The sequence below is a fragment of the Protopterus annectens genome, chromosome 8.part0 (assembly GCF_019279795.1).
Source record: "Protopterus annectens isolate FY-2018-M chromosome 8.part0, PAN1.0, whole genome shotgun sequence".
NCBI lineage: Eukaryota > Metazoa > Chordata > Ceratodontiformes > Protopteridae > Protopterus > Protopterus annectens.
In genome coordinates this window covers 1360885443-1360905110 of record NC_056741.1, presented here as the reverse complement: position 1 = coordinate 1360905110, position 19668 = coordinate 1360885443, and the positions used below count along the sequence as shown (strand labels likewise).

General features: G+C 40.9%; 1 protein-coding gene and 1 long non-coding RNA gene across 3 annotated transcripts in view; one reads left to right on the top strand and one right to left on the bottom strand.

Annotated features, from left to right (window-relative positions):
- Positions 1-360, bottom strand: part of FOXR1 (forkhead box R1) — a 176924-nt gene extending 176564 nt beyond the window's left edge. The window contains exon 1 of the mRNA XM_044080936.1: positions 51-360. Coding sequence (XP_043936871.1) covers positions 51-174 — 124 coding nt within the window. The 5' untranslated portion in view covers positions 175-360. The remainder of the gene's footprint in view (positions 1-50) is intronic.
- LOC122809429 lies at positions 136-19383 on the top strand. Of its 2 annotated transcripts, none has more exons than XR_006365901.1 (3): positions 136-204; positions 659-800; positions 18926-19383. It is a non-coding gene; the product is annotated as an uncharacterized LOC122809429 (long non-coding RNA). The 2 variants fall into 2 exon arrangements; XR_006365900.1 differs by lacking the exon at positions 136-204 and adding an exon at positions 452-535.
- Positions 19384-19668: the final 285 nt, after the last annotated feature.

Here is a 19668-nt window from a genome sequence, read left to right as displayed (position 1 = left end):
TTCACTCTTAAGTTACTAGTACAGGCCAACACTCCAGTCCTTCAGTTTACCTTGGAAATACTGGTCTGTAGTTGTAGCCAGTTTCATCTCCTCCTCCATATCCCAGTCTTTCAGACATGTTCTTAAGTGCAGTTTGTAAAACATCGACTTATTATGTAGCTGTAGATACATCATAGTTAACTTTAAAAGAAGTACGCGCTACAGGTAAGGAGTAAAAAGGTGGTTAGCTTTTTTTCCTTCCGAAAGACCTAATGGTCTCTGCAATAGTAGTATCTAGAGTGTTTAAGTTGTGGGGAGCAAGCTTTTCGATCTATGTTGTTGTATCTGTACCTCTAAGGCCAAATCCTTTCTTAATCACAACTTGATGGGCTGATGAAATGTAATTAAGGGAGTGCCTACTTCAGCTGCAATTTTAACTGCTTTACATTTTACCACAGCACCGATACCAAACGCGGGAACAACAGGATTTCTGATCACAAACTACGATAAGTTCTCCGCGTTTCTTTAAATTAGACAGACCAACAAAAGATGTGGGGTGCGCAACGTAACGAGTCTACAGTAGATATTTACTTGAGAAAATTGCGAGCACATTAAAAATTATACTTTGGTATATGGACACGTTTTAATTTTTTTTTTTAATTAACCGTTTTATGTTCAGGGTTATTGAAGGATTAAACCAAGAACTCACCAACGCTGGATATGACGACCCCCAGCAGCCAGTAATCAAGAAGCCTCAATCCTCACCGCCCATACCTCTCAATCTCTTGGAGCAAGAAATCTGGACAAAGCCTGATATAATGGTAGGTCAAACACTCAAAAATATGGACACATTTTAAATATTATTCCTATAAACACAGAAAGTTGCTAGAATAACATGATTTATGTTGGCATGCATTTTCTGAATGGTATGAAGTCTGAAACTTAAATGGATGTCATTATTTAGTGACTTTAGTCCTTAGATCATTCCAGCGCTTTGTCAAAAAACACACTTTTTATGAGGAACACACCAAAAATATGAAGCAAAAATCTGGAAACTCAGTGAAAATCTGTACAGCGGGGAGGTATGCCACTGGCAACAGTGAGGAATGTCCACTGGGAGGATGACAGGTACACACAGTATTTCCAGATGCAGCTCTGTGGATCAAATGCAATTTCCCTTAAGAGCACAGTCAGCTCTTTCTCCAGATCCCCAATAAGACTCCTCAGTGGCATAGCTATAGACTTGAGATCTCAGCTGAGTGATCAAGCCCAGACCTCTAGCACCCTCTCTATCCAACCAATGCTTGGTGTTCCTGCCCAAGTAGCTGACACACACACTCTTTGAGGTTTGGTTTACACACGCACATACACCTGGGAAAGGCTGGCACAGGTTTACTAGTTATGCCCCCTTCTGCCCAGACTATAAGGTAGTTATTACTGCCACCAGTCACTCCTGCCAGCTACCTTACGGCCCTTTACAAAGGGTGTCCAATCTTACTGTGTGATATTACTATTAATACAAATGGTAGTTTGACCAAGAGCAAGGCTATTAGGATTGGAACACAGTGTCAACAAATAAATATGCAAGTACTCTCAAAAATTAAATATCTCTACACAGATCAGCCACAGTGAAAGGTTTAAATCTATTTAGTAAATAATAAAAGAGCAAGACAATACTAAATATATATTCATAGTGACAGAGTTCAAAACCACAGGAAATATTTAAAACAACACTACAGGACAGTCTCAAATAAATAAAGAAAAATATCTTAACTAAGCTTCACTACATTCCTGACTGAATCTAAGAGAATTACTATACCCTAGAAACTTACTTCATTAGAGCAAGGCAGATGTAATGAATGTTTCTTGTTGTTGTCAGGTCCAAAACAGAAAACAGAATGCTCTGTCTCACTAAGATATGTTTAATATCTTAAACATTACTGCTGGGCTAGCTTGCAGAATGACATAATTTCTTGTAATCTGATTTCTAGTCCCCAGGCCCAAAACAACAATTGATGGCAGCTGGTTGCATTTAGCATCTGTCTGTAAAAATACATAGACCTCAGATCTTTGGCAGATGCTGGAAATCAAAACAATTGCATTTCTTCACATTTCAAAACTAGTAATTCGTTCACCCTAAAGACAATACAGAAAGCTTCTAAGCACATACTCAATCTCTAGCTGCATTGAAAACTGAAAGATACCAGCTTTTAATGTGCAGTCTATAAAGTAATTTAATTTCAGCTATTTTCCTAAAATTTGATGGACTGAAGTTAACCTCCTGTATTGCAGTAGCCACTGTTAAAATATATAACTATAGACAGCTACAATAGTGCGTGTACATTTCTGTTCTCTTCCAGTAGGGCATACTGTGGATGCATTTCAAACACAAACACTTTATAAAATACCCTCTCAACACACATGTCTGTATGAACCAGTTTGGTATACACATGACATATAGTCCTAATACAGTTTTAACACAAGCATCTTATATAAATCATGTTAATATTCACAAATGACATATAATTATTTACACAATTCCGGACAGCTGTGCTGGCAGTATCTACTTTCATCACACTGGAAATTTAATTCAGGCTAGGATGCAAGTCTTTCACAGGTATGCCAGACAAATCTAGATCCAAACTCCCAGTTTAATATTAAATAATGTCGTCTTTCCTTGCAGTACACTTAACTTACCACAAACAGTGTGCCATTCACATACTGAAGATCTCCGGGCTGCATAAATACTTCTTGTGCTGGGAACCTGAAGAGTCAAATGATTAAATTAGATGAGCAGGAAAGGTCTGTACTTAGACATCTAAATTAAAAGAGGGGAATACTAATAATTGGGTATGACTAGTAATCCATTCCACTCCTCTGAATCTTGTTGGCAGGACGTGAATTGTGACTTGTCCCACTGTCTAGTTTGGAAATTTCCACATTCTGTTTGTTGCAGATTATACAGGTAAAATGATTTGTCCAATAAGAAATGATCATCTCCTCCCATTCTCTCACACGTCTTTAGATGCTGTCTTATAGCAAGGTTGAGCTTCCTCAGTATGAAGTAAAAGCTTGATATGGAAGCACGTACGGGTGCTTACTTGCTGTTCAGTGTCTTCATGTGCTATCCTGAAGTTTTAATGTACTAAATACTTTTTCTTGCAGGTCTGACATAGTATTAGAAGAAAAGTGACTTTAAGTATACCATAAAACATTGTGAGAGATTTAAAATAGGCAACTTCTGATCTCACATGGAGGCCAGGATTCATAGTCAAATTAAATGGAGTCTAATGAGAGTGTATAATTAGATGTAAGTGACTGCCACTGAAAGCAAGTAGCAATTCATAGTTGTCAACCGCTCAAAGGAGCACAAGTAGTTACATATGAGTATAAAGGCAAAAAGCATGCTGAGATTTGTAGAGTTGTATATGGCAAAATGCTTGGAGCAGCAGCAGCTGTAGAAAGTACAGCAGCATCCTCTATCTGTGAATATCTCTAGTAGCTTCCACTTGAGAGCCCGAGTTGGTAGCAGGCTGCATGACTGAAAATGGTACAGGAAGAGAAGAACATGCAAGCATACCATCAGCTAACTGATTTTTTGTGGCCAGAGAAATTATGTAGGCATTAGCTGACATATGTCACACACTGGGTTTGGAGAAATGTGAGAACTTCCTTTAGCAGTGTATATCAAGGTGATAGTAGTGTTTACATTTCTAGCTACAGCAAACCTCTGGAGAAAAATGGGACAAATTTGGTATCTCAGAGGCATTAGTCTGCAGAATACTCAAGACATTCTTTAATAAATTGCTTCCATGTGAGACAGAATCACCACCATCTTGCATGGCTTCAATGTTGCCTGCCTTCCTGAAATACTGGAAGCTCTAGATTGAACATGTGGGAATAAAGTCCCTCCCTGGTAACTACCGTCAGTGTCCTATTGATATAGGAAGGGCTACTGTTCCATCAACTGACAGTGTGCAACACCTACTGGCTGATAAGCATTGTGATAGCACAGCACCTTGTCAGTGTCCATGATTCTCACATCTGACATATTAATAATCTATAACACTTCTTGCACAGTCACATTTCCCATGGTTACCTAGTGTAGGCACTTTGGTACTCCCATATATGTACAGCTGCAGAGAGTACATATATGTGTCTCACCCCAGTATGTTTTTGCTATATTTCAATTGATGCAGGATATCCCCTGGAGCCCTGGTTCACAATGCCTGTATGGAACCATGAAGTAAGGCCAGAATACAAAACACACTGTTGATGCACAACACACACATAGTGGAGTAAGTGTTCAGCCAGGTAAAGGTCTATTTCACTGTCTAGATATATTGGGGAAGTACTGCAGCACACCCCTGTAACAGCCTGCAAGCTGTTTGCAGCACACCGCATGTTACTCAACATCATTAGCAGGAAGCAGGCAGTCCAGCTCTCAGTCCTGGAAACCTCTTGACTTGCAATATCAGGCCCTGTCACAACCATCACACCACCATCCTTCAGCAGTGAAGACCTCTTTAGCAACTGGAGCCAATACTTGCACCCCCTACAAACATCATCATATGGAGTATACAGAAACATAGGCAAAGCAGTAAAGTCTAGTTGACCTGTATGGGCCCTGACAAGTATATGGTGGTAATCGAATGTCACCCATAACAAAATGATGCTTGTATTTTTATGTACAGACTATACTGGACAGTGCATGGTTGAGTCATACTTACCATGAAACATTTCCACTTATGTAATGCGAGAGGAAGCATGCCATGAGTCACCGTCATTTGCACAGGTGCTTAGGAATGTGGCTGTCAACACACTGTTGCTGGATGTGGCTTCTGGTTTATAGGTTGGAGACTTTGATCACGTGGAGGGGAGCAGTCCATGCCATAAATAATATTCTGTATGGACTAAGTGGAAGAGCTTTTATGTGACCATGCTGTGGGGCCACTGTGATAGTAGGTGGCAAACAGCAGACACCATAAGATGTTGACATGTCAGCATTGGTGGCACAAAACTTTAACAGAGTCTGTAGATGTGGTGTCCTGCCCATGGTGGCTATGTTGCAGACAGCCATGACGTGGTGGTGGAATGTGATGCCCCCTGTATCATAAGTGTAGGCTGGACTTTCAGTGATGGCTTCCATATTCACACAGCACATGCATGCACATGACCAAAAATTCAGACAGGACTGATGGATAGGGTGTCAATAATGCCATTTGCCATCCTTCTTATGGAGGTGGTGACATGTGCAACCATAGCCCTCATGAGCTCTGGAGTCCTGTGCCTCCTGGAGGCATTGGCACTGTTGGGTGACATTTTCATGGAAGCAGCACAATACAGCAGTGATCTCTATGCTAGCATGGGTAACTTCAGACTATGCCTGGGTAATAATCCTGCACATGTTTTGCTTGAACCCAAGTGTTGCTCACAAATCAGAGGGTCAACTATGACACTAGTTGGTACTAAGAACCCCTGGTAGGCTGCTGTTGTATGGTGGGTATATCCACATGAGGTGCAATGCACTTATCTGCTGCTGCAGTCCCAGGGGAGAGTAGTCATGGTGTTCCTAGTCACATGAGAGTCCTCCTTGACAAGGATGGTGAGCTCCTGTGCTGCAAACTAAGTCGGGTATAGGGGAGGCCACACTTTCACCTCCCCCCCAAAAAATGGGGTAGGAATACCCAGTAGGGAGATGGGCAGTATCAATGTGCCCTGGGACTGTAAGTGAATCCGAGTGTCAGCATCATCATGACACCCTGCATAAGTGTTGATCTCAGCCTGTTATCATGCCCCAGCCTCTACAGGTGTCACAGTGGTCTGGTCTGTGAATACTCAATACAAAACATAAAGTGAATGCCCCCTCCCCGCAACATTTGAGACTTGTGGTGTACATGGAAATATCAGGCGAAAACAAGGTATATACAATATACGTACCTATGGGGAACAAATGCAGTGGTATTTGTATTCTTTGTGCAATTTTTATGCACAGATTGCCCTTTACCAAATGTATGGATGCTATGCAAGTTGTCTCCCTATGATATTTTTGAGGTTTGCCTACTCCCAGAATTTGTGTCCACTCCTCCTGATATTCTTCCCATGCCCTCATCCTTTCTGTGAGTTGATGCTTGCAGTGGGAGGTGGTCTCCTCCAGTTGCTGACCTGTCCACAGCTATGCTGCATGCCTTCTGTAAGGCCCACCATTTCATGTCATTGACATGCTTCTGACATTGCTACTTATTTGTCAATTGAGTTGGTGGACTGGTCTGCTGACCCTTTTCATTCACAACCCAGGTCCAGAGGGCAGAAAGCATACAATAAATTGCAAGATACATTTAAAGATGTTATGAAACATATAATAAGTTCTAAGCTACATTTGTAAATGGTTGGAATATTGTAATGCTGCAGTGGTACATTTCTAAATGGTTGGAATATTGTAATATTGCATGTGTCATCAAAACTGCAGTAAGTTGCAAGGTAAATGTGTAGATGTTTGGAATGTAGTAGTAGTGCAGTTATATGTAAGCAGTGTATTTGCAGTGTTTACCATATTTACAATACTTTTGTGTAGTAGTTTTATAGTCATTTGAGGGTACTGCATACTAATGGTGATGATGAGTACTATGCAGTATCTCTAAAACAGGTACAACTGGCTTTGTTATGAAGATTATTTTAATACAGTTTTGAAAGCTGTTAAGGTTTGTAGATTTCTTACTTTTGGAATTCATTCCATGTAGCAGGACCCAATCTGGAGAATGCCCATCCTCCAAATGTTGCCTTAAAGGCAGTCTAACAAGCAAAATGTTTGATTCACCATTTCCTCTTGGGGAGTAGGTTTGCACCCTTAGCTTGTGGAACAGTATGAGGCTACAGATCAGAAATTCTGCTCTAAGTGTTACAGGGAGCCAGTCAATAGAATTGAGTGCATCAAGATGGTGTTTTTAGGGTCGACCAAGTTTAAAAATATACATATTCTATTTTCAAGAGACTGCAGCTTGTCTGTATTGTAGCCTGAGTGAAAATAAGGGTATGCAATACAATATTTTTGCTATAAGTATATTTCTATATACTATACACAGTAAGCTACATTGTGTGATTCCTCCCATGGCACTGATGTCATGGACTGCGTCTCACAGACAATCCTGTAGATGTCAGTGGGTATCCCTCTTCTCCAACATGTGCTATTCATGGGTCATGAGTGTTTTTTTTTTTTTTTTTTTTCTGAAATGAAGTCTGACCTTTGCCTTCTATCCAATTTGGGGGATAGGCATATACCTAGAAAAAGGAGACTAGTTTTAGGCCAGTGATGTCTGGGAACAGTAGGCTATCAATGAAAAAAAAACAATAGGTTGTCTTCACTATATTCAACAACACAGAGTTAGACAGGGTAGGAAGACTATAGAGGCAACAGATATGCTCTGGATAATGTGGTACCGCAGTGGTAACAGTAGAACCCTGCATGTATACATCTATGGTAGGTAACATACAGAAGCCCACAAGGATGTATAGGTGAAGTGAGGCTTCACACACATAGGGATTCATGAGAGGCATAGGTGACAGTGGGTGTTGGCCTGTGCTAACAGCAGTTACATAGGTGGACATCTACCATAGGCTTTCTCATGGCAGACAACTACATGTGTATGTGTAGAGTAGAGAGGACGGAAGAGGAATTGAAAGTTGTGTTGTTGTGGGCTGCTGTCTTACAGATACTATTCTCTCTCTCTCTATGTATAATCAAGGATATAACAACACTACCTCTCAAGAATAATCCCAGAGTCAGTAAGATTTCAATAATTAATGCAGCCTTTATACAGGTCTAATGGAATAAAACATCTAGGAAGTCACTGGAGGAAGGCCATACCCATGAACTCACATGTATTTATTCACCAAATTAAAATACTGACTCACTTGCTTTCAAAAAATATGAAATAAATAAACATCTTCAAAGTAGTTCAGTTCACAAAGTCTTCTCATGTTGCAAACAGTCTCATAACCAGAAGTTTAGTCCCAGGATGTAGGCCACTTTCCTGGGCCACATCTTCAGCTCCAACATTAGGCACTCAAACAAAATGCTCTCAAACTGCAGGCCTTTCTTCTAGGTGTTACACAGCTCCACAAGTCGGGTACTTCAATAGTTTGTTCCCATGCTTTAGGCCTTTCTCTTCTCCAAAAAATCAAGCACAGGCCAGTAAAGATGTTCCACAGAGTAGCCCTGAGTGGGCTGTCACTTGCTCCATGCTTCCAGGTTTTCTTTTTCAGACTTCACACTGATCCTTTAAGGAAGAACTACCTTACTGACTCTGGTCTGCAAAAAATCAAGCCCAGGCCAGTAAAGATGTTCCACAGAGTAGCCCTGAGTGGGCTATCACACACTCACTCACGCCATGCTTCCAGGTTTTCCTTTCCGGACTTCACACTGATCCTTCAATGAGGGACTACCTTACTGACTTTGATCTGCAAGGAGATTCTCTGTCATACTGAGATAAAGTTCCCATTGTTATTTGCTTGTGGGAGCATTGCAAGAATATTGCCATACTAGAAGCCTAGCTAGGGTGGGGCAAAGGGGGCAACCACTCCAGTAGCAAAGTCTTAGGGGGCACAATTAGCAGATGCCATTTGGTCTTCAGTGCATTGCTGGTATTGAGAAATAAATGCCAGTATTTCATTTGTGGTCAGAACTGAAGTGCTTTAGGGCTCCATGTGCAGTATAAACTGTAGCAAATGCAGTAAGCAGTATGCTACAGTTTAAATGAGAGAATAGAGAAAATAATATTTTTTCATCAGTCATACTACAAAATAACATTTACAACACATTCAACAAGCTCTGCTTGTTACTGCTCCCCTCAGCACAGAACCAGTGATTTTGGATGACCTTACAATGGATAGTTGCCCATTACAACTCCTTTGTCAACTTAACAGTTGTGGGGATAATACATGTTTTCCTCAAGGTAGAGACTTTTCCATTGTGTATTCTTTGAGTTACTCTTTCACTATACTCCATATAGCCCTTCTTCTGATTCTGTTATCCTACAAGAGTTGGGCATAACTTTCCTTTCTGTAGCAACATTCAGCTGAACTTAGTTTGTGTTGCAAGGTAACTTTGCAAACACTATCTTATTCCCTTTTACAAACTTCCCTTTTACTGGTTTCTATGCTAATCCTGTATGCCTGTAGCAACATCTACAAGTACACGAGAATAGCTAACTTTTTTATGAGAACCTTTGTTGGTTTGTTTCCCGTCTCTTCAAATTCCTTCTTTCCTGGAGAATGTTGTGCATATCCAAAACACCACAGCAGCAAAACAGTATAATAAAATACCACAGTATAAAAGTCACGGACCACAGAACAGTTTTCACCAAGATTTAATTCAAACTTAGTACTTTGGCACCAAGCCTTCAATGAGTACAAAAGTCATTCCCATACATCATTATCTATATATACAATAAAATCAAGCAATCATTCCATCAAACTATTAAGTAATTAGTTTAATCACATACTTCCAATTACATTCCTTATTTAACCCATAGGGTTCCAGAGTGTTGTACTTTAAAATAAAAAGAGTTTCTTTCTTCATTAACTTGCCTTTAATATGTAAGCCTTCTCCCAATGACACTTTATTTTTTCCAGAATGCATTTTACAAAGCAATCTGGTTCAGCTTTGTGTGCAGTCATAAAATGTTGTCCTAAGGGACTTTCTAATTTTTGATTTTGAATGTCCCTTGTATGTTCTTGTAAACGTGTCTTAAATGCTCTACCTGTTTCACCTGTATAATAAAGGTTACAACTACATTTTAGGGCATAAACTATTCCTTCTGTATTGCATGTATACAAATCCCTAGATGTAAACCTTGTATCATTAATTTTTGAAAACGTAGTCACTATATGTTTACACACTGAGCACTTTTTGCAAGCTACAGTTCCCATTTTATTTCTCATAAGGTTATGCATATCCTCTGTATTTTATCTTGCCTACTAGTTTTATTTTCTGAGCATTTGTTCATATGCAGAAGTCCTGAATAATCTAAGGAAACTGAATAATCTAAGGAAACTTCACACTGCCCACTGTTATTAGTGCATTTACTGTACTGTTGGGATAAATATTTCTGTTCAGACAGACTCGTCTTTCACCTTTTTCTGTAAAACTCACTGAACTGCCGTCTTGGGTTTTACTTGCATACTTTAGAATACATTTTTGCCCATCACATTTAACTTTAATACAGGTATTATAATATTTACCCTCTGCACTGTCTTGTTTGGTCTCACAGATTCTACTCAGTGTTCTGAAAGTCCTATAAGATCCATGTTAACCTGTTTTTCAGCTAAAAGTTTAAAGTTTGCTCCAGTACATAATACAGGGCTATTATGCACTTCAAATTCCTCTCTGTTTGGTTCATCCATCCTGTCATTCTGATTCTGCCATTGTTGCTGTTGATTCCCTGACTTTACATATTATCTACCTTTTTAATGGTTACATGGCTTACTGGCAAGTCCACAAACGCAGGATTGCTTTCTTTAGTAGCCACCCACCCTTGATGTAGCTTCTTTGTGCAAATAAGTTTGAATGGACACCACCGTTTCCCTTCCATTTCTTTCCTTAAGTTGTCCTTTCACTGCAAAGAGTTAATCAGAATAAAACATTAGATTTTTTTGTCTCTCAGATTCCTGTGTCTTCAAGCCCACCTTCAGTTGTATTCTCTGCTCAATATTGGTAGAACTAGGTTTAGAATTCTGTATTATTCTTCTTATTTCACTATCTACACTTGCTCTCTTCTGAATTGTTTTATGTCAAAGGATATTCCTCTGTCTCCATCCTTTCTACTTCAGTACTCAGTTCTTGTGAGTTTAATTGTATTCCTCAGTCTTTAACTGATATTTTGTTCAGTCCCCATACTAACATCCCTTACAGTTATGGATCATAAATGCAAATCTTTTCTTTCTGAAGATTCTACTAGGTCAACTCCCTTCTCCTGATTTTGGTTCTGGAGCATTATATTATTGCCACTGGCTTGCTGCCTCTCCTTACCGTTCTTATAGTCAGGTACATATATCAGGCTGCTGCTCTCACTCTTTCTCTCTCAAGAAAACTATTTTGCATTATTAAATTTTAGGTTAAATCAGTGGTTACAACAACAAGATATAACATTTTTTTCAGCACGGTCTCTGTTTCTACACATATAAGGGGATAAGTCACTTTTGAGTCAGTTTCTACATATGTGAGGAAATAAGTCACTTTTGAGTATTGGTAATCTTTTGATTATACCTCAGGGAGTCCTAGATGCAGAAAACAGTGCTTCAAGAACCTAGCAGTGCTTGAAATATTCTCCCTTCTAGAAATGATGTACATCTTATTAGTTTTGTTTTAACATGGCGACACTGCACTGTCTCATTTATTCAACATGTCAGAATAAAACGTAGTTAATGTATACATATGTTTTCAAATGAGCATTTCCTTTACCTGTTTAGCAACATGACTTCTCCCACCACATTTGTATCAAAATGACACATTTATTGCATTCTGTTTCAGTGACACTGGTACCTTTCTTACTGCAGATTCAGTCTCTGCATTTCTAAAGCCCTCATCACTAAGGGCTTTTTATCCAGAAAAAAGGAGGTCATTGTTCCACTGTACTCATCCCTCATTAGACCCATTATAGAGTATAACGCTCCGTTTGGTATGTACCTTACAAGACATTTGCAACAGCTGGAAAGGCCGCAGAAATATCTCACTAGAAGAATCACAGGCCTAAAGCAGATGCCATATGCTGACCGTATAAAAAAACCTCCAGCTATACTCTGTGGCATATCGTCTACTCAGAGGTGATCTCTGCTTAACATACAAGGCCATGTCAAACCCTGAGCTGTTGGACATGCTCCACTTAAAGAAATCCCAATCCCTCAGAGCCACACACTCCAGGGATCTAAACCTTGTCATCACAATGAACAAAACATGCTGGAGGGATAGGTTCCTGACCCAGAGACTCCCCATACTCTGGAATAGACTGCCCATACATGTCAAGCAGAGTGCCTCCTTGGCCCTCTTCAAAAGGAACCTTGATGATTGGATGGGAGATAGGAAATTCACCCCGGGGATAATGTCCATTGCCCTGCTAGACAGGGATCCAAGGAAGTAAATATTGTGGGAAGACATATCCAGGGAATTGTTATGGCTAGGCTTGTATAGGCCCTAGGGCCAATAGCCTAGTACCAACCTATGAACCTATAAACACTATGCCATTAAGTGGCAAGTTATCTGCAATTGTAATAGCAATATTCTAGGTCAAGCACTTTTAAAACTGTCTACTGCTGAGAGCTCAACATTTTCTTTGCTGGTATTGTCAGGGTCAAGCAAAAGCTTTAACACATGTTGTGCATTTACCATTTTATCAAAGTCTTGTTGGAGCACTTACTGCTTGTACCTCATGGATTATATTAATATTGGCTAACTGTTCACTGTCATACCTCACACTGTCAGTTTCATTCAAGTCCATATATGGCACAGTCTGTGTGATGGTAGCTTCATTGGCCGGTACTACTGGGTGGTGGTGTAATTGTCTCAGCTACTGCTTAGCTCTTGCCTTTGCATTCACAGGTCTCTGTAATAATTGCATGTTTCTCAAGGAAAAACCTCTTTAAATGAAGCAGTAACAAGGGATTGCTTTCTCTCCATAGTGAAAAGAAACATTTCTACCAAAAGGCACACTGCAGTTCTGCAGCTGCTCTTGCTTCACCATGAAAACCAGTCCCAAACTATATGATGTTCATCATGTTTCACTGTTGCAGTCATTACTGTTGGGTTATCCTGCTGGCAGGCTACCCGCAGTCAGCCTGAATTCTTGGTCTGGCGTCGGTTGCTGTTGCCTCTTCCCTGACGTCAGTGCGCCAGGGCTATAAAAGATGCAGTCGATGCCATTTTCTTCAGTCTTTCTTGCCGCGCGGTGCACAAAGCAAAAGCAGTTAGCAAGTGCCGGTCAGCTGACTCCGGATCTGAAATTCATCTTTGAAAATCTCAGGAGTGTTCATTAAAGCTAAGTACCTCGTTGGGGAAACTTTTTTTTTTCTTGCTCCAGACCGATGTCAGAAAGAGTTAACAATTGTATTTCTTGTGGGAAGCAAATACCTCATAAGGATTTTCATTCTTACTGTATTCCTTGCCTAGGCCCTGATCACAACGTTGCTAGCTGTCGGTTTTCTGCTAGATTTAACCAACGCACTATTAAGCGTCAGTTCGATTTTGCTTTTCATTACTTTGGCCGAAGATTCAATTATATAATGCCGGTGGAACAGCCGACGACCGGAGTTTCTAAAAAATGCAATGAAAAAGAAAAGTACAGGCATCAGAGATCCAAAACCGATGACGAGGCTTTCGATAAGCCAGTCGCTGGTTCTCAGTGAGGCACTTTCGCAACCCCTGACGCCCGCTACCTCAGAGCCACAGGCCGCTGACGACTCCCACGTGGACACTCTGAAATCATTCCCTCAGATGGGTCAGATGGGTCCAGTGCCGCTGAGCAGGCATCGGCTTCTGAGGGTGTTTTCAGACCTACACAGTTATATGTAAAGCCTACTTCAGCTTCCAAAGCAAAGACTAAAGCAGCTCTAAAGACAAAGAAACAAGTACAGCATTCTCCAGGACAGACTTCTATGCCTAAAAAACAGATGCTCAAAATGGCCGAAGAAGACCTAATTACCTTGATCAGGGGTTCCCATCCCCCTCCTGACAAGAACTAGGCAAGAGACAGACTATGACTCTTCAGATCAGGTTTCCATTTCCTCTGACTCCTCTTCTGTACAGGAATACTCTCTTCCTCCCTATGAGGATTCTGATGCTGAAGAATCTATCCTTTCAGCCTCTCCTCCTGAGGATTATTCTTTTGGGGAAACCCTGCATACCATGTGGGAGCACTTCCACTGGGAGTGTCAAGATTACTCAGAATCAAAGAAAAGGCTTAGAGATTTCCTTTTACTACCGCAGCACAGGCCTCTTGCTATTCCTCCTGTGTTAGACATTGTAGATTATGTATTTACAGAGTCCGGCCTTTCTTCTGACTCTTTACCTCCAACTCTTGTTAAACCAGACAGATACTACAGGATTCCAGATTCACATAAATGTCTTTATAAAAACCCTGCTGCTGACCCAGAAACTATTTCTCAGGGTCCCAAAGGGGTCAAGGCTGCTACTGCAAAAAATCCTATCTCTTCTGACAGGGATTCAAGGGCACTAGACAGATGGGAGAGGGGGAGGTTTACACTTCTGCTACTTTGGCTGTGAGGGCTTTAAATTGTCAATTTCATATGATTAAATATCAGCAATACTTAATGTCACTGTTAAAACAGAAAATGTTGGCAAATTCGGATTGTGCAGAAAATAAGGAAATGCAGGATTTATTGCATGCAACTGAACAAGTAGGAAAGCATACATTGCAATGTGGTTTTGATTCTCTGGAAGCCTCCTGCAGGACCACAGTTACGGGTTCTGTCATTAGGAGGCATGCTTGGTTAAAGTAACAGAATCTGCCTGATCATGTTGAAGCAAAATTATTAGATGCTCCATTACAGCATGATACCTTATTTGGTGTTAAAGCAGAGGAAGTTTTGAAGAAAATGGAGGACAAAGCGAAATCTATGCAAACAGTAACGGATTTCCTACAGTTACAGCCACCAAGATTTAGCAGGAACTTGCCTACAAAGAATTGGTCCTTTCCAGTGTCAGACAGGCCACAAAGAGGCAGATACAGACGCTCCAGAGGCAGATCCCAGCCCCAGGGCTCATACAGGCCTAAACAGTGGGGTGCTTCTACCTCCAAAAGTGGAGAAGACAAATCACAGCCATACAGGCAGCAGTCCCAATGACTTGCCTCTGCCAGCACCAAGCACTTATCTCTTGGCAACCCCCTTAGGGGGAAAGCTATCACTTTCTTTCTCAAAATTGGCACATGATCACCCAGGACAAATGGGTCTTGAATATAGTGTCCCAGGGCTACAGGTTCCACTTTCACACCCTGCCAAAGGCAAAAGGTATGCCAGACCTGCCACACAATCAATGGGCAGAGGCACAAAAACAAGTTTTGTCCCTCATGAACATGAGGGCCATTCAGCAAGTACCACAGGAAGAGCAGGGACAAGGATTTTACTCAAGACTTTTCTTGGTACCCAGAAAGGGCAAAGCCTGGAGACCAATGCTGGACCTATCTATTTTAAACACATTTCTGGACGTTCCAAAATTCAAAATGTTAACTCTGCAGCAGCTTCTGCCCATGCTGGGCAAGAAGGCTTGGCTTGTAACTGTGGACCTAAAAGAGGCATACCTGCATATCCCAATCAGACAGTCTTGCAGAAGATACCTCAGATTCATAGCTGGCTCTATGCACTACCAATTCTCTGCACTGCCCTTTGGCTTATCTACTGCGCTTAGGGTCTTCACAAAATGCCTGGCACCAGTAATTGCATTTTGCAGACAAAGAGGAATTCAGATATATCCTTACTTGGATGACTGCCTTATACAAGCAGAAAACAAGGACATTCTACTAAAGCATCTGGCGTTCATAAAAAGATTATAAATTTGCCTAGGGTACACAGTAAACGAAAAGAAATTAAAACTAGTACCCTCTCAAGAGATGATATTCCTGGGTGCAAGCTTAAATACAACTGCCCAGATGGCTTATCTCATGCCAGACAAAGGCAGCTGACTTCTTACTTCAAAATGTTGGCAGCAAAGACCCCAGTTATCTGCAAGAAAAATTCTGCAGGCTTTGGGCTTCATGGCATCCTGCATTCTGCTAATTCCATATGCCAGACTGCATATGAGGAAACTTCAATGGTACCTAAAAAGTTTTTGGACTCAACATTGCCAAAGCCTAGAAACATTAATTACCCTCATTCCTTGCCTGCAACAGGAGTTTTGATGGGCACAGGCCTGTCACCTAAACAAGGAACAGTCGTTCACTCTACCCACAGCCAGGCAGTCAATAACAGCAGATGCATCAGATTATGCCTGGGGAGCCCACATGGCAGGAAAATGTATCCAGGGCACATGTCCCACAAGCCAAATGCATCTACATATCAATCAAAAAGAGATGCTAGCTGTTCAGAATGCCCTGACAGCTTTCAAGGATCTACTTCATCCAGGACAACTACTGATAAAGACGGACAATACTACAGTCATGTGGTACATAAGCAAACAGGGAGGCACACATTCCTACCCCCTCTGCAGACAAGCCATGACTTTGTGGGACACAGAATTGACTTATCAAGTACACCTGCAAGCACAATTCCTGCCAGGAAAGAAAAATACTCTGGCAGATGAACTAAGCAGAAACCTCACGGATCCCCATGAGTGGAAGCTGGATCCACAAGTCTTAAGCATGATAAAGGAATGGGGATGCCCAGGCATAGATCCAATTGCCTCCCCTCACAGCTGCCAACTACAGAGATTCTGCACAGGGACTTATCACAACCAAGCATGGAGAGTGGATGCTCTATCGTTCAGCTGGAAAACCCTAACAGTATATGTCTTTCCTCCTCTGCCTCTTCTGCCCAAGGTACTCCTAAAGGTCAGGCAAGGGAAGCCAAAAATGATTCTGATTGCCCCAGACTGGCCACGCATGCACTGGTACCCAATCCTAAAAAGCTTGTCTCAAGGCCCAGCCTGGACATAGCCTCTAATTCCTCACTTACTGACCCAGCGAAACAATCAGATTCTGCACAGCCAACTCAGGACCCTAAATCTGGCAGCATGGCGGATAATGTAGCCATTCAAAACACACCTCTCTCTAAAGCAGTGATGGATGTTATTTTGGAGACCAGAAGGCCCAGTACCAGAAAATCTTATGCAGAAAAATGGAAAAGATTCTGTGCTTGGAACTGGGCACAAGGAATTGACACGTTTGTACCTAATATTCCTCAGATATTACAATACCTAACTGAAATGCTGGAAAAAGGCCTATCCTTTTCATCAATTAAAATTCATGCCTCTGCCATTTCAGCTCACTACAGTATGGAACCACCTATTTTTTCTCACCCATTGCTAAGGCAGTACCTCAGAGGGGCCAAAAACGACCTCCAAGGAGAGCCCCAATACCTGCATGGGACCTCAATTATGTCTTGGAAAAACTCACACTGCCGCCTTTTGAGCCAGCCAATACAGCTGATATAAAGTTTCTTATCTTGGAAAACACCTCTGCTCCTAGCAATAACCTCTGCAAGACGAGTCTCAGAGTTACAGGCAGTCATGGCTGTGGAACCTTTCATCATTTTCCATCCAGACAGGGTATCTCTAAGGACGAACCCAACAGTTATGCCTAAGGTAGTATCCAGTGTGGCCCTTAACCAAACCATTCATTTGCCTACCTTTTATCCAAACCCACAGAATAAGGGAGAGACTTCTGCATTCTTTGGACATACACAGACAACTACGCTTCTACCTGGACAGAACTAAAGCTTTCAGAAAGACTGAGCAACTCTTAGTGGCATATGCTGCAGGATCTCAAGGAAAGCCTATCTCAAAACAGACTATTTCAAAATGGATAGGCCACTGCATTGGTTTCTGCTATTCACAACATCTCAAATCAGTGCCCAAGGGCATTAGGCCTCATTCAACCAGGGCAGCAGCCACTTCAGCAGCCTTTCTCAGAGGAGTACCAACCAAAGACATTTTAGAGGCTGCAACTTGGAGTTCAGTGCAAACTTTTACCAAGCACTACCATTTACCTCTCTACTCTAAATCCAGAGCAGGCTTTGTCACTGCAGTTCTGCAGGGCCTTATAGCCTATCCTAATCCTACTTAAGCCCAGCCACCCAACCTCAGCTTTGGGATTCAACCCAACAGTAATGACTGCAACAGTGAAACACGATGAGCATAGTACAGTTGTGTACCTACCAGAAATGTAGATGTTCGAGTGTATTCACTGTTGCAGTCCAGGTTACCCACCCACCATCCCCCTTTTCTTGGCTGGGACTTATCTATTCTTCTGTAACCTATACAACGTATGTGGTGTATTTGCTTGTAGATGAAGGAAATGTTTATTTTACTGCATGCATAATTATTGGCATAATTTTTAGCCTACCATTTTGGGGGCACCTAACATCTGAGGCAAGAAAAACTGAAGAAAATGGCGTCAGCTGCATCTTTTATACCCCTGGTGCACTGACGTCAGGGAAGAGGCGACAGCAACCGACGCCAGACCAAGACTTTGGAATACAGGCCGACTGCGGGTAGCCTGCCAGCAGGATAACCCAACAGTAATGACTGCAACAGTGAATACACTCTAACATCTACATTTATGGTAGGTACACAACTGTACTTTTTCTCTTCTAATAAATTGTGAAACCACACACCTTTCTAAGGAGCAGTTATACAAAGCAAAACTCTTCCACACACTTTCAATAAAAAGGGGAAATTGCACTCTGTTAGAGGTAGGTTGTCTCAAGACTTCAGTCACAGTTTTAACCTGAAATAATTGTATTCTCTACCACTGTAGGGGATGGAAAACAGTAATGGAAGCAGAAGGCGAATATAAACAAATGGCACAGAAACTGTTTAAACTTGAGGATAGGTCATGCAGTGACAACTTGAGGTTTACAGCTGTAGGACAAACTGAACGGAAGGATTATAAAGACTTTATGAGAAAATGCCTCATCACATGGTCTGGACTTTCTATTGATGATATTAAAGTAAAGGACATAGAATAAATATTCCCAGCGAGAAATTGAGAATGCATCCAAGACCTGTGCTGATTTAATCATAGACATATGGAAGAAATTATTTCTGTTTCATGGAGGAAGGGATGATTTTAATGGTTGGAGATCCAAGGGTTTACAAAGAAAATAACTTTTCATTACAAACATGAACATAAATGCTTTTCTTCCTTCCATAACAGTGCAAAGAAATTAAGCTTCATTTTAAGTTATTGTATCCTGCTTTACTTCATGTCTTCTATCCACTTAGATTAAAAACTTGCACAGACCATCAACAGGCACAATGTGAACTGATAGAGAAAACAACACCTGAAGGCAGGAGGACAAGATTGTGAGGATTCAAGCAATTAGTCAGCTGGTGCAGAAAAGCCTAGGGTGGACACTTTGTAGGGGAGAGAGAGAGAGAGCTCATCCAAAGCCCTTTTCTGTTTTCTATGAGAAAGTGCTGCATAAATCAAAGGAGATGAAACAATTTAAAAAATGGATAAGAAACAGTGCACTGCGAACATTGAATGAGTACGTTAATTAAAAAGGATTACTGTTTATATGACAAATGATGTGTTTGTCTTAAAATGTGAACTGCAGTCTGAATGATACTTTAATACCATTGAAATCCATAAGTACAAGACAGAAAACAACTATTTAATTTAATATAAATATAATAATGTATGCACTGCATATCAGAATTTCACTTAAAATTTAACTGAATGGGAGACGTATACAGCATACTGTCTGATAAAAGTCCCTGTTTTCAAAGTGTAAACTGTCTTTATGTTGTTTTTGATTTTAATAAAGATACTATGAAAGCAGAAACGGGGGCAGTAAATTATTAATGAATGAAAAAGGAAATTAATACATTATGTAATGGAAACCAAAAAGACAATACTGAATACAGTTAGTTCTGGATTGGTAATCCATGTGGTAGGACAAGGAATGCATGCACAATTACTGAGATAAGAATGCTGAAAAGAGGCTTGCTACAACATTCACAAA